Genomic DNA, 16377 nt, shown 5'->3' with positions numbered 1-16377 from the left:
GAAACGTGTTTAGGGAACCATTTTTTAATATTTCACTAGTATCAAATCACTATTTTGCAATTCTGTGTGGTGATGCTAATGTGGGGCAGTGTTGCTATTGTTGTATGTGAAAAAATGTAATGTCCGCATTTGCCCGCACTTGTGGGCATTTGCCTGAAGAAGACCCAGCAGGGTCGAAACGTTGCCTTATATTAAATATGGGAGTTTAAAGCAGTTGCGGACATTACATTTTTTCACTTTAGTAAGTTCCTTTTGTCCTGCACCTACCAGAAGGTGGGATGTGCTCACAATTACTTTTTTTTAAATGTTGTTGTATGTACCACAAATGGCTTGCATTGATGTTTCAATGATTGTACTTATAGATTCTGTCAGAATAACGGTGGCCCATGTAACCGGTGAGTTAATCTGAATTGTCAACATTCATGTGAGATTTAATGAAACTATTAACTGCTTTTGAGTAACAATCTCTTTTTGACTTCAATACTTGTTATTGACAAATGCAGAATCCCTGTTTGGCTTTCAAGGCTTTTCAGAAGGATTGTAATATTTGCTAATGTCTCTTTTTTGCAGCCCTCCGATCAGTAGCTTCAAATCACTTAATCACTATCAACTCCAGTTTAATTAATCATTAAGCTCCCTCATGCGGACCCTTTTCTCCCGGGGAGCCTTCTTAAGGCCAGAGGAAGGATCTGTGTCAAGGGAGGAAGGCCTGTGTGTGTGCGTGTGTGTGTGTGTGTGTGTGTGTGTGTGTGCGTGTGTGTGCGCGCATGTGGCCATGCAGCGTTCCTCAGCAGTTCTTCCGAAAGGGTTCTGCACCACTAGAACGTGGAGTACATTTTCCTGTGCCTTATGCGATATTGTTTGCATGGAAAGTGCCGATATGAATTATGCAGTTGGAAAAATATTGAATGTGTAAGAAATTCAGCTCCATGACCATTTATATCCAAGTTGATTTATTCATGATGCTGGAGGAAGGATAGGCCAAGGAGATGGCTGGATGCTTTAAAATACACTCATCAGTCATTCCATGTCATTCGATCATTCTTAAGATTAGGATGCTTGGTCATGATCAAATGCAAACAACCAACCAACCTGCACATAAATGTACACACAGAAGATGGCTACAAAATCTAGTTTTTTTTGTGTAGTACATGTTAAGTGCATTTGCATGCACTTTAGAAGGTCTATTTCAGTTGGACTGAAGCAAAAAGTCTGTGCTAAAATGCTAAAATTGCACTAGTCTATTTTTTTTGTGTGTGAATTCAGACTAGATAATGGCACCTTAGTCTGGTTTACTCTAGCATGGCCTTATATAATATAGAGCTAACAAATTACTCAAAGTAATGCAGAATTCCTTATATTTTGGCTTTATTTGTACTGAATGTATTCAAGAGGCTTTAAAAATAAAATCTTATAGTAGATTGTGAGATTATTTTATGTGATTTAAGAGTTTTTTTGTTTGTTTGTTAGTATGCTACAGGGTGAGAGAAAAGCGGCCCCACTGATACCTGTGACCTGGTCGACGAGAATGCGGGAGGTGATTATCCGTCCGTACTGAGAGAAAAGCTGTTCCAGCTCCTTCTGGGTCATGGTTTTGGGCAGCCCACTCACGTACAGATTGGCGTCACGGATAGAAGCTGAGCTGGGCCGTGCATACGACACCTGTAAGACAAAAAATACTTTGAAAATTCATTGCGGTTATGGAACTATATTGGTTTATGTGGTCATTCGAACTCCACTTATTATGTGCTTGTTGAACATTTAATTTCACTATTACTTTTGGAGGATATCTTGCATTGGCAATATGCAGCATTCAGATGCCAGAGGTCTTCTGTGCACCTGTTCTGTATCACACTGTGTTGGTGGTCTGTATTCTTCCATTGACCTGGAGCAGCTAGAGACTTCAGAAAGATAATACCCCAAAATCCTCCACTTAAGAACAAAGGAGAATCCTTTCGACTTATAATATTTTGAACAAGAACAACTTGCTGCAAGGGATTCTCTATGATCCATACTAATTCACAGATAAGGGATATACACATGACACCCAAAGAGCTTTGCAAATGTCTCAAAGGAGGAATGAAAATGAAAATTCAATATTAATGTGCACCACCTCTAACCCCATTTCTGAAGAGAAACAAGTTTTGATGGAGTTTGCTGTTTAAAAGAACTAAAAGAAATATAGCATATTTTTTTACAGCCTTTATTAAAGGAGGTTAATGGGAAAAAATATAAATATAGGTCTAAATATCTCAACCTTTCAAAATCTTAACCTTTCAAATAAACTGAAATAACAAGTTACCAACAGTAAATCAAAAATATTCAAGCATGGATTTAATTACACATAATTGGACAGTTTCAGTTTCTTTTCTACAGTTGTACAGATTGTTTTAGAATAAGGTTCATAAACCTCACTTAGAGCAGACAGCAGTAAATGATAAAAGCTAATTTGTTTTCAGAAAACACACATGATGGAAGAGCTTGTGTGTGTGTGTATGTGTGAGAGAGAGAGAGAGAGAGAGAGAGAGAGAGAGAGAGAGAGAGAGAGAGAGAGAGAGAGAGAGAGAGAAGGCTGGCTGTCATCTGTGCTGAATAACACTTTGGAACCTTCTGTTTGTGCCTAGAGTGAGAGCCAATCCATCTATAGCTCTCTCTCACCCTCGCATTCCTCACACGCTCTAATATCAGCGCGCTGCGCTTACTAGCACCTTGGACAGCGCTCTTTCCTCCATACTCTCTCCATCTATCGCTCACACACTCACATGGCACATTCTCACCTCTCTCGACTTGTCAAACTCGGCAGCACCTTGGACAGAGTCTGTCACACTCTAAAACACACAGTGCTTGTTTTCAACTTCACATCCCAGTCTCTCTTTTTTCTGACTCACAGAATACAGTTTTCACCCATTGCACTCTCTCAATCAAATCAAGGCGTTGGCAAATTTAATATCCATAACGTCACTGAACTTTGCACAAATGTACAGGGATAGTTCGATTTTTTTTAAGCAATCTTTGTGGGAAACTTCAGTGCTGTGGCTCATCCCGGATTATCATGAATGATAATTATTTCTAAAAGGACAGTTCTCACCAAAATGATTTACTCACAGAATATCATAGTCCATATAACCGCTTTCATTTATCATTTATTATTATTGAAGTGATTCAATGAAAAGATCCAACTCAAAAGGATGATTCGTTCATGATTCAACCATTTGTACTTTTATAAGCATACCTCAAGATTTTCAGCACATAATTACTTAAATTTCAGTTTGTTCATGACACAAAGCTGCCATATGTCTTTAGAAGACTTTGAAAACCATGTGATTTATTCTGTTGCTAAATTGCTTAGTTTTCAAATGGATGTATTTCATGCATGGATATCTTCGTAAATTTGAAATGAGAATCATTTATAATAATAAAAAATGAACAAAAGAGATGCTTTAAGGTCTCGCAGCAGTTTACCTCCACAATATAACCCTTAAAAATTAACGTTTGAAAGCAACGAAATCCATAAAGCCATAAATATTAGTATTTTTATTTTACTAGTATTTTATCATTTTTATTAAATACTCTTTTTTTTTATTTTGAAGTACAACAGTATTGTTGCAATAGTAATATATTTCTTTATTGATTTAATTTTTATAATATAAATAATAATAAAATACAAATATTATTTTGAATAATAACTACTATTTTTATGGAGGAAAAAAAGCTTTTCTTTTCCCTTGTCCTTAGCTGATTGCATGTCTAAATACTTCAAAAGCTTCATTTAAACTGTATTGGAACGACTAGTACTTTCTTCAAAATGTCTCCTTTTGTGTTCCACAGAAGAAAGTCAAAAGGGTTGAATCAACATGCGGGTGAGAAAATGATGACACAGAATGACACAGTTTAGATGAACAAATCTATTAACAGACTGAATTTTCTTGTTGACTCCATGATTTCTTGTCTGTTTTCACTCTTTCCCGCTACAGTTCAGTTTTAATCCAAGATAGGGAGATGTTTCTATCTCCCTGCCCTTTTAATGCTCACGTCAATTTAATCTGTTCCCATTAATGGTTGAAGCAGCCTTTCCATCTCATATTTTCATTAGTTCTGACATTTGGGCAGCAGAGCCATCACAGGCTGTTACACTGCTACAAATGCTGAGCTAAACATGCTAAACACTCCGCTGTAATCTCCTCAAATCCACTTAAATGGAGAAGGCAAAAGCCATGGAACCCTGGCAGGCTCTTCCCTGTCCTCTCTTCCCTTCTTTTCTTTTCCTCACCTCACCTCTTTTCTTTTTGTTTTTTTCTTGCCCTGTCAAGCAGCTCCAGATGTCAGATCTATCAACACCCTGTCTGCTGTGAGGAGTGTGTGTGTGTGTATACACGTATCTCACAGCACAAGGCTACGCTCTTCTCACCCTCAGTGGGATTTCTCCCATCACACCTCGACAGGAAGGCAAAGCCGGAGTTTTGCTGAGAAACGGAGAAGTGTCATGGAGAAGTGTGTGTGTGCAACAAAATGATGAGGGTGTGGAAGTTGTGACTGGATTGAAACTCTCATTCTTTTTTTATTTTTTTAGCCGGTGAAACGCAGCTCTGTTGATCTGTTTTCATGGACTTCCTGCATTAGCTGATGTGCTCGAGCGACAGCATGTCTCTGAACCTGACACTGGCATCTTGCCAAAGAATATAAACTCATCGTAAACCACCACAGACATCTTTTCTCACTTCCTTTTTCTCGTCTAAAAAGCCTCTTGTAAACATATACATCATCAGCTTATTTCAGCAGGAGGGCCCTCATAAACTGCGTTTTTTTTTTTTTTTTTTTTTTGCTCCACTGAAAAGAGCAAAGAACTGCACTTCGGATAATTACCCTCTCCTTCTTTTTTCCCCTTTTTCTCGCTCATCCACTCTTAGACACAGCTGTCTTTTGCTATTAGATGGTCTGTCTTCATCCCGGCTCGATGGAGGCTTTATGAGAAGGATGACCTTGGAACACTCATATTAGAAGTTATGAGATAGAGGATTTCACCTCTCTCTCTTGTCGTATTACAGCAGGAGAGCATCATTTTGAGAGGGCTGGTGCTGGTCTGAATAAAAGGTTTCATGGAGTGCAGAGAGAAAGGAGACCAAGCGGGGAGTGCCGAGAGCATGAGAGGTGTAAAAGAGAGATCACAAGGAAGAGATAAAGACATCGGCTTCTCTGACCCACGCTGAGATGGACGGATGGATGAAGAGATGGTAAATATGGAGATAAAAAGATCTAGATGATTAACAAAGAGCACAGATTGGAGTGATGAAGTGATAAGCAATCAAAGCTCTTCCATGTAAATCACAGTTTTGTCTTTACCAGCTGTGACCACAAGAAACAACAGCATATTTTGACGGTTGCTTGGTTTCTATTTCTGTAGCATTACTCAGGGCGCAAAGACTTTTAGCCCACTCAATCGAACATAGTCAGCTGATATAAAAATAAGTATGTCTTGCGTTAAAAGCACATCATTTCTGATCATTTGCAATAGTTTCTGTTTTATAGAGGTAAAAAGGCAGATCTATCCATTGACACATTAAATAACCAGAGCGGATAGTCAGAATGTGCTTATTCAGAGACGAACATTGACAGTAATAAGTAGGTGGAGAAATCAGAGAATGTGCGGTGTTAAATCTTCATGCATCAAACCTACTAAAGTAAATTTATATTTGAGTTTGTGTATTCTGCTCGTTTTGAGAATTAAGTTACTGTATAAAATTTGACGTTCATTTGTGCTCATGAACTGAGCTGAAAAAAATCTGAATGTCACACATTTCAGTGAATTTAGGAGAGCAAAATTCTTTTTGTAGAGGAACATAGAGGAACAGAACTACATTTTCAAATGAATGTAGTTTATTTTCAATATCTTGATCTTTGTATCTTGATGTTAAACTGGTGACATTTCAGTTTTGACATTTCAAAGATAAAACTTTAATCTGGCTTGATATTGTGTCTCATATCAAATCAGTGTGGATCATCAGTATAAGCTAATTAATATTCATGAGCTCAGCCTTCTTATGAAGCTCCCCCTCCCTAAACTCACTCTGGTAGCACTTGGTTGCACCGTCTAGTGGTCCAAAATTCTTCTCCACATAGGCTTTCATCATGGACAGACAAATTGCTTGTCACTTTGTACATCTTTGATTGTGTCAATTCCAGAATTCATGTTTGTGTGTGTGTGTGTGTGTGTGTGTGTATGCGCAGGCAAAAAAAATCAATCATGCATGAGATGCACGTGTGAACAGCACAGTAGCCTGCCTTTTGTTTGTGTATGTAGGTAGGGTTAGTCACGGAAGACAACTCTTGCTTCATTACCCATAAAGTCTGCTTTTGTTTGAGTGTGTATGTGGCTGGAGGTGGAAATTCATCATGTTTAGAAGAAGTATGCTCAGCAACATCATTCCTGCAGGTTATGAGCCTGGTTTCTGCCAAGGTTTTTTCTCTCTCCCTTCTGTCACCTGATAGACATTTGTTTTTTTGCCACTGTCGCCTTTGGCTTTTGGCTTTCTTAGTTGGGGACACTTAATATTCAGCAATGTTATTGATCTGCCTGCATTGACACCAACATATGAAAACTGAACTGAGCTGGACGATGACATCACTGTTTTCTCCAGAGCAGCTATATATATATAAATGGACTAAATTAATAACTTTTTTACAACAAAAATGAACCATTACTGAACTTAAGATGGATTATGACGCTATTTTCTTCTAGATCTGCTGTACAGCAGAAACCAACTTTGTTGCATTATTTTCCTTTTATCAGTGTAAAGCTGCTTTGAAACAATCTGTATTGTAAAAAGCGCTATATAAATAAAGGTGACTTGACTTGACATAACTCAACAACAGACCCTTAGGCCAAATCTCTGTATGCTCAAATCAGTTTCAAATTTCAAAACATAATACCATAATACTAAACTTAATACCAGTCTTAAAACTATGATATCATAATATTCACAATATGTATAATACAATAATATTTAATATGCAAATAAGGTTTATATATATATATATATAATGAATAATACATTAAATCATATTTTTATTTTAAATGTATTTACTATTTCAAAAGCTACATTTTAATCATCCTAATGCTTTTATAAAATGGTGGCTACATCAATTTAAACATTTTTGTGAAACTTAAACAGTAAGCTATTATAATGAATCTCACAATCCTCATTTCCTAATGTGGTTCATATAGGGTTAAGTTCACATAAAATGTTGGTTTAGCTTGAGTCATCGATGAATGGCAGCTATTATGCCCTGCAATTCAGTGAGTCAGATGTTAATTCAGTAACTGCTGTGATGGATTGAGTAAATTATTCTTTAGAATGATTCAAATTGATAACTTGGGAGGTTTTGACTGATTCACAGTACAAAGAAAGCCATGAACTGAAGGCATTTTTTTTGTTGTTGTTTTGTTTTTTCTCTTAAAGGGGTGTGGGAGTTGAAAGGACCAGCTCAAGAGTCACTCGGTCATAGCCCTAGGATAGCAAAAGGCTGGTGTGTTTGGCCAGTAAGTGCAGAGTTTTAACTGTTAATGTATGTGTGTACCGCTGCCTCCTTGGAAGTGTGTTTTGTCACTGAGAGAAGTGCCGCGTGGCAGGAAGCTGTGATGATCAGCAAATACACACAGAGTGAGTCATTCCGTCTCTGATGGATTCTTAGCTGATGCTGAAACCAGTACTAGAAACACTGCTGGCCAACACGTACACATGCTGCCACTCTGGAAAACGCCCATGTTTGTGAGCATTATGCTGTGCTCTTTCAAAAACAGCCCTGACAAGTCTTTTCTTTCTCCTCTCTCTTTTTTCTTTCTCTCGCTCCCACACACAAATGCACAAACACACACACACTCACACACACACACACGTTATTTTGCTGTTATGTTAAGAGGTACTGAGCCTCGCAGACTGAGCCGTGTTCTCTCAAGCAGGCGAAATCCAATCTGATTAGATTAGGGCGGATGTAAGTGAGAGGTCTGGGATTATAGGCCAGATGAAAACACACACACACAGCCAGATTATGCCGTAAGCAGCAGTCAGAATGTTACTGTTAAAACCAGCTGCTGCTTCTAAATTAAGCACTGTTGAGGAAAATGGAAACCATCAGATTGTGGTGAATCTATTTCGTTCCATAATTTAATTTAATGATAGAACAGAAATGAGTAGAATAGAAAATAATAAATCAAATCAGTCCAGAGCATAATAGAATAAAATGAAATTGAATAGAATAGAATAGAATATCAGAACAGGACATGATCAGAACAAAAACCATAGTAAGGATCTGACAACGTCATAGAATTGGACAAAAGAGAATGGAATACAACAGAACATTGATAGAACATAACAAAAATGAAACAAATACAAAAAGAAAGATCAGATCTAAATTGAATTAAATATGACAAATCAGAAGACATTAAAACAGAATATGAATGGAACATATCAGAACAACAAAGAACAAAACATCAAATAAAATATCGATTAAACATGATAGAACAGAACTGAATGATGCGTTTTTCTAGGGTGGAAACCAGACATATTTTAGATGTCTATTTAGCATGTCCACATTATTCTATTATACATGCTGTTTCCCTCTTTTTGTGTGACTTCATGATTTGACATTTGGAGATTCATTTACATATCAATTACACTATTTTTCCCTTTTCTTCCTTCAGTTGCTTTCCTGTTTCCTTCTGCATCTTAATGAGTCAGATTTGCCCTCCTCTCTCTTTGTGCTGCCGCGCCTCAGCCCAGCACGAGGCAGTGTACGCCACATGTTCTAATCACTGCAGCTCCACTGCCACAAACGGTGACAGGAAACATTCAACGCATTGACTGGCGCAGACGTGAGAAATGGTGACTGGGAGAGCGCTTCCACCTAAATGAGATGTAGCTCTGTTACCGTCTCTGTTATCTGTTACGTTTAAATAGGTTCAATCCCAGGTGCGGGTGACCTGTTAACTGGAGAGGTACTGAGAGAAGCTTGTCAACGCTGTGCCCTTGAGCGAGTGGCACTGGCTCCAGGGGAGGGGACCGCTCCTGCAATTAGCGTAATGTGGGTTGCTTTGGCAAAAAAGTGTTTGGTAAACAACAGGCAGGCAGTAGCCTAATAACATGAACCCGAACGCTGATCCCAACACTGAGATCTACACATTCAGGTATGTATACAGAAATGCTGCAATACAGCTGTTTATGTTTTTTGCATTAATCATACAAAAATAATGTGGAGATAAATCTGTTCAATTAATTGATTAATAATATGCTGTACATTAGCAATTCACACACTCTAACATTGTGTAAAATGAAATAATAAATAAAGATGTTTATATAATAGATAGATGTTTTCATTAAGGCTGCATTTATTTGATATATTTTGAAATATTATCACAATTTAAAATATTTTTTTCTATTTTAATATATTTTAAAATGTCATTTATTTCTGTGATAGCAAAGCTGATTTATGTTACTAGTGTTACTTGATTTTAAACAGGCACTGACATGTGTGAGACTGGACTTTATGGTAGTGTAGTTACGCACCTTAATAGTTTTGGTCTGAAGTCTGAGTCCATTTAACGTGTTGATGGCTTTCTCTGCATCTTTTGGGTCAATGTAGTTGACGAAACCATAGCCAAGACTCTGCCCTGTAGTGAAGGAAAGAGAAGGAAAAGAAAATTTAGCTTAAAACATTTCATCATGTTTAAAAAGACATGAAATTGTGAAAGCATTTATTTTAACCACCCTTCCTTTGAAAGCCAATCACTTGTCCTTAGTTATCAACCCTAAAAAATTCTTTAAAACCACTTAAAAGCATTCATCACAAAAACTATGCATACATAATGAAAAAGACGACATTAACAGTTAATGATATATGTAGCGTTAGCCTGATTAGTAGTGACTAGTTTGAGCTTGTTTAGAAAGTGCACATTAAGTGAAAGCTTCCGCTGGAAACCTCTGACAGAGTCTTTGGTGGAATTATTTTGATTTAACCTCTTCTAACCGTCGTCTGCTCCTCTGAAGGCGAGGCAGACATCAGCTGCTATTTGACTTAAATAGAAACCCTGCAGCTAAAGGCCTGTGTGGTACTGCTTTTTTCCTCCCTTTTCCTTTTCGTTCTTCAAAGATCTCGCCACACAAGTGCAGTGGAACTCGAGAACAGCGCTGCACTTATCCTCATTAATGGAAACAGACAGCGCTAAGTCCACAGTGTACACACAAAGTGAATCATAAATGCGTAAGAGTGTTACACCCTGCGCCAAACAAACATAAGCTATAGCGCGCCAGATACCGTGGGGGGTAAGCGGAGAACTTCTTGCTGCCCTCGCTTCAAACAGCATGCCTCTATCTCTTTCTCTCTGGATTATGGAGGATTACCAATCCCTCTGTCATTCATTAAGACTGAAAAGAGGCACTATTCAAAGCCTGACACTGATGTTTCAAAATTCCTTTAAATATAAATACTGTGATCCTAGACAATATTTTATTGCTGAGGTGATCAAAAGTGAGAGTAAAGCCATTTTTAATATTACAAAAGATAAGTTTTTTTTTTTTTTTTTTTTTTAAGGAGGGGAAAATATCCACACAAAAAAAGTTGATATAATGATGCTGAAAATTCAGCTTTGCCAAGAATAAATGACATTTTACATGTTGCAATTGTAATAATATTTCCCAATTTTGCTGTTTTTACTGTTTTATTGGTCAAATAAATGCAGTCTTGGTAAGCATAGGAGACTCCTTTCAAAAACATAAAAAAATATTGCTGACCCCAAACTTATTTGTATTTGTTAATGTAATATATCATTTTTTGGTAACACTTTAGTTTAGGGTCCAGTTCTCACTATGAACTAGTTGCTTATTAGCATGCATATATTACTAGAATATTGGCTGTTTATTAGTACTTATAAAGCACATATTAATGCCCTATTCTGCTTGACTTTGTTCTACATCCCTTCATCCTGCCCAATGCCTAAACTTAACTATCTTACTAACTATTAATAAGCAGTAATTAAGAGTTTATTATGGCAAAAGACTTAGTTAATAGTGAGAATTGGACCCCAAACTAAAGTGTGACCTAATTGTGAATATTCTTGACATGTGTGTGTGGTTCAGGTAAACCCTACGTTATGGGGACAAAATGTCCCCACAAAGAGGGAAATATCCAAAATCCTTGACCTTCTGGGGAAATGTTTTGGTCCCCATGAGGAAAACAGCTTATAAATCATACTAAGTGATGTTTTTTGAAAATGTAGAAATGCAGAACATTTTCTGTGATGGGTAGGTTTAGGGCTAGGGTTAGGGAACAGAATATACAGTTTGTACAGTATGAAATCATTTTGTCTATGGAAAGTCCCCATAAAACTTGGAAACCCAACATGTATGTGTGAGGGAGAAAATAGAAAAGGAAAAGGTTAGTGTAAATGAAGTGTGTTTCCAAAGTGCTGTCATGCAGAACTTGGATAATGATACATTCGGAGAATGCACCAGAGAAAAGAAAGACACTGACTCTGCCTAACCTCTCCATTTGTCTTTCTCTGTCTTCACCATCTCAGCTGTGTTCCTCGCTCCTTCCTTTGAGGCCCAGAGCATTTGGCCCCACGTTGGCATGCCCCGTAATGCCATTTTCATTGTGTGTATATGTGCACGTGGGTGGATGTGTGTGTTTGCATGATTGTGTGTTTGAGCGTACAATAATGGGTTCATAAAACAATCTGTTTTGTAATGCCCCTTTGCCTGATGGCATTTCCATAACGTCGCTAGCAGTTGTTCTTGCCTCCTTTGGAGTTCTTGCCTGAGGATAAGGTGAGGCCGACCAAGGCCGCTTCAGTCAAAGGGATTTCTCCCACCAGTATAACACACACACACTACACACATCCCTTCTCCATCACACAGCGGTGCGACAGTTGAGATCTCAGTGGGGGACTAGAAGCAGGCTGTTTGCTGAGAAAAAAGCACTAGCGCACACACATACACTTGGGTTACAAGGACTGTTGTGAAACTGAGTCGTATTCTTAATATTTTAAGAAAATTAAAAGAAGAACCCCTTAGTGAGTTCATTAATTATTAATTTAAGTGCATAATTTCATTATTAGACTTTGCAGTCCATGGCATTACAAAGAATAAAATCACCCTGCTTTAAATAAAGGAGGCTGCGAGTTGTTTTGACAATCTCTAAGGCCCTTTTTTTGGCAAGGCAATTATTTAGCTAATTTAATTTCCCCGCGAACAGACACATTAACAGAACCTTAAACTGATCTCTATTAAATATCTCATATCTCATCTGTGCGCTCTAACAAACTGCAGAGGCACAATCTCAAAGAAAACATGTAATATTACAGACATGCACACACGCACATAGCCGTGTCATTAAACAAACTCCCTCTTTATCAACACTGCTCACTGCTGCATGCTGCACCTGCTTATGGACACACAGACATACTAAGGATGGGAAGGATGGTCGACTAGTTGTCTAATAACAGACTACTGATTAGTGAGGTCGACTAGTTTATCTACTGTTTTTAATATTTTAGTAGTGATGCTTTAAAGGGGTTGAATAATGAGATGCAGCTCCGCAGGGAGTATTAACATGTTAAAATCTCACAATAATTGTCAGCACACTAAAACCGGCACTGAAGTTGAATCATTACTGCGATACTTTAAAAGAACCTTTGTTTACACTTTCATGTGAATTTTTACTTGAAATGTTTTGATTTAGACATTTGTTTATGCATTCAGAGAGTTTCTATACTCTTATGGGTTTGTAACTGAAACTTTTTTTACACATTGTTTCAGACAAGAAATGCAATTTAAAGTTTACTTTAGTTAATATCTTCAGAGCAGTTTTTGGTTGTGTTGTCTAGTGTTAAAATGTACCACATCTTAAATGTGACACTTAAAATGACACATAAAAACTAAACATCAAACACGATACCTATACATGAGTGTGTGTATATATATATATATTTATATATATATATATATATATATATATATACTCAGTACTGTATTTGGGCATGCATATATGGTATACACACCTACACACAGAATATAAAATTCTGTTCACACAACCAGATCATATACCCACGCAGAGACAACACATGAATGCAAAGCGCAGAGAAACACAATCTCTTCAGCACAGCCAGGGTTACCTACAATGGACAACAGCGTAGGTACCGGAGAGGGTTACAGTCAGGTCTGCCTCATGAATTTATTATCGAGGGAAGTATAGGAATCATAAAGAATGTTTCATGGCAAAGTCAACATTTGCTGTCTGCATCATACCTATTCTATGAATGTTTCATTTCATGTTTGATCTACAGAAGTGTGATTTATGTTTTGTGTTGTTCTGTCATAAGCATTCAGGGCCGAGTGTGCTGTTTACATGAAATCAAAAAGAATATTCTCTTTTCTCTGGTGTAAAGCAAGATGATCGATACACGTAAACTATAAAATCTGAAACTGCAAAAAGATGATTGAGGATTTTGACAGAACCCATTAGATATATGCATTAAACATCAAATGCCACAGTAAAAGAGAATTACCTCAATGCTGTTTAATTAGTATAATGGTTACGTTAACTTATATATTTTAATTGTCAATTAAAATTGAAACTGAAATGATGCATTGCGCTTTTAATGAGCTTTTAATGAGTGCTGATCTCCGTTTTTCCAGCACTTTCTGTTCCCCAGCAGGATAGACGCGCAGTCAAATTTTGAAACATTGGAAAGGCTTTTTCAAAGACAATGCTTAACACCAATTAAAAGGATATTTTTCACAAATAAACAGCTTATGACTATTAGTGTGTAGGCTCCTGATGGGTTTTTCATTGCGATGGGACACGGCTAAAGCTGGAGCGTAATAGTAATGTGCTTGAGCTTGATGGAGACGGTATGTGTTCTGTGAGTGTGTGGGTAAAACAAAGAGTATAGGTTTGGATGGATCCAAAAGCATCTTTCTCCTTTGACAGTTCAACTGTAGCCATGTATATTTATAAAAAAAAAAAAAAAAAAAAATTATGCAAGCAAGATGCATTACCTTTCAAAAGTTTGGGGTTGGTAAGATTTTTTAAATGTTTTTGAAGGAAGTCTCTTATGCTCACCAAGGCTTTTGTTTGATCACATTTACAAACAGTAATATGCTGAAATATTATTACAATCTAAAATTACTTTTGTATTATTTTCTTTTGTGATATATTTTCAGGATAAATGCTTAGTGCATGTTCTTGTGGTGCCGAAAATCAATGAGGATTTTCATGATGTCATTTCCTGCAGATCCAGAGCCTCACAGTTTAGGTGATTGGCTCAAAAATGATGTGCTCCCACGAGGAGCAAAGATGGCCGATTACAAGTCATGTACTTACAGGGGGTCCATTGCCAGACTAGCGTCTGCCATTGAGAGAAACCGGAATGGATAACAGGTATTATAGACCCCCTGCTGTATGATTTTATAATCTGGGGTATATGTTTTTGATACAAAAAATATTATCCATAATATGCACAGCTGTATATTGCTCCAGAGAGACATAGCGTGTGTTGTCATGTTTGTGAACCCACGGTATGTGTACATGAAAAAGATTATTACTGTCTCTGTGATCGAGAGGATGAGGAAGATGAGGAAGGGCAGGCGTAAGCTACAACCCCCAACCCCCACCCCAGTATGGGTCTCCTTTAGCCCTTGAGGAACATGCTGAGTTAAATGGGAGGAATGAGATGTTTCTCTCTCGTTAAATTGAGGCTGTTTGGAGTGAGAGGCTCCATTTGGAGGAGTCGTATTTGAACCATTACGCCTCTTACCACAGCAGCAGGAGTCAGAGTGTGTGAGAAGATAAAATGAGTGTGTCCGGTGGGTGTCCTTCCTCTCTTTCTCACACACGCACACATACAGTACATTTTTACTTCATGGTACATATCATTTACAATAACACACTCACACACACATATATTTCCCTGTGCTGAACATCATTTATCATCAAAGCTTTTCACATGAAAGATATATTTGACCCTTTTCGCTGTTCTGCTGCTTGGCAGTGAGCTAAAAGTCTTCAGACTGGATTCTCGCTAATTTCACCCTCTCTCTACATCAATTGTTGATACATAATTTAAAGGCCCAGTGCTTCCATTGATTGAAAATGAGATGAACATTGTAGCAAACACAAAACTGCCTCCAGCAACCATCCCCCCCCCCCTCCACAAACCCTCCGGCAGCCATGTTGAGTCGACAGTTGCAGTTCCCTTAAGCTTGAATCAGGTGGGAAAGCTGAAACTAGCATTCGTTTGGGAGAGAACAGCAGCACAGACGCAAGATGACAGTTCAACGAGCAACTGACGTTAACGCACCTTGATATCACAAAGCTTTCTGGCTACGAACAGGAAAATCTGTTTGGTCAGACTTAAATTTAGTCACATTTAAGATGTGGAAGGGGGAAAAAAAAGCAAAGACGAAAATCCATTTCAATTTGTCAAAACAAATGTACTGCTGCTGCTTGCTTGCTTGACATTTTGCTCGTCGCTATTGCATCTTGGAACAGAAACATGTCTCTGCAGTAAAAGACATCTCAAAGACATTTTTGTTGCATTTTATATGATATAGAAATAATACACAGCTGCATCACTGAGGTCATCATGACTTATGCAATGCCAATAGATGGCAACGTACAACTTTATGGCTTCGTTTTAATTAGCTTAGTGATCTTCCATCCAAAGAGACAAAAGCTGACTGAAGTGTAATTAGATAATGTAAGGTGCAATGAGATAATCTCTATTCTTAATGCTGTTTATCGTTGCATCTAATAGCCTTAATTCGACCCATTTGTACATAAAACACTTAAGGGATAGCTAAGTGCTCTCTCCCAGACAAAAGCATCATTCTGATTGGATTTGCATTAGAGATTCATATTTCGCCTAAGAGGTTGTGCAAAACCATTAGCTTACCTTACCCTGCACAAATGTAAGGCCTGTTTCCTTATGTACTGTGTATTTTACAAGGAAAAATAAACATTGCCTTTTCCCCTTCTATTTATAAAGAACTTATATTGATATGGAAACTAAAAAATAAAATAAAAAGGTAATTGCAAGATATAAAGTTCCATTTTGGGAAACAAAATCACATGGTATTTAAAGTTGAAATTGAATTAATCTATGACATACACTGGCGTTCAAACGTTTGGATTCGGTAAGATTTGATCAAAAAATCAAAAATTCAGTAAACAGTCATATTGTAATATATATACCAAGTTCTGTCATGAAACTCTAGATGGGTCCTTAATGCAACCTGATGATAATTACATTGCACAAGCCATGCACTACATGGCACAAGCTGATGTCGCATCTGCAGCCAATGAGCTTGAGGCTCAACATTTAAC

General features: G+C 37.6%; 1 protein-coding gene across 1 annotated transcript in view; it reads right to left on the bottom strand.

Moving 5' to 3' along the window:
* The window catches only part of elavl4 (ELAV like neuron-specific RNA binding protein 4), a 74206-nt gene that overhangs the window by 13019 nt on the left and 44810 nt on the right, over positions 1 to 16377 (bottom strand). Inside the window, exons 4-5 of the mRNA XM_081348269.1 lie at positions 9561 to 9664; positions 1509 to 1662 (exon numbers count right to left, since the gene is read on the bottom strand). Coding sequence (XP_081204395.1) covers positions 1509 to 1662; positions 9561 to 9664 — 258 coding nt within the window. The remainder of the gene's footprint in view (positions 1 to 1508; positions 1663 to 9560; positions 9665 to 16377) is intronic.

This window comes from Scardinius erythrophthalmus (genome assembly GCF_964197995.2).
Source record: "Scardinius erythrophthalmus genome assembly, chromosome: 20".
NCBI classification, from domain to species: Eukaryota; Metazoa; Chordata; class Actinopteri; order Cypriniformes; family Leuciscidae; genus Scardinius; species Scardinius erythrophthalmus.
The sequence above is the reverse complement of the archived record's forward strand: the minus strand, read 5'-3'. Positions and strand labels throughout refer to the sequence as shown.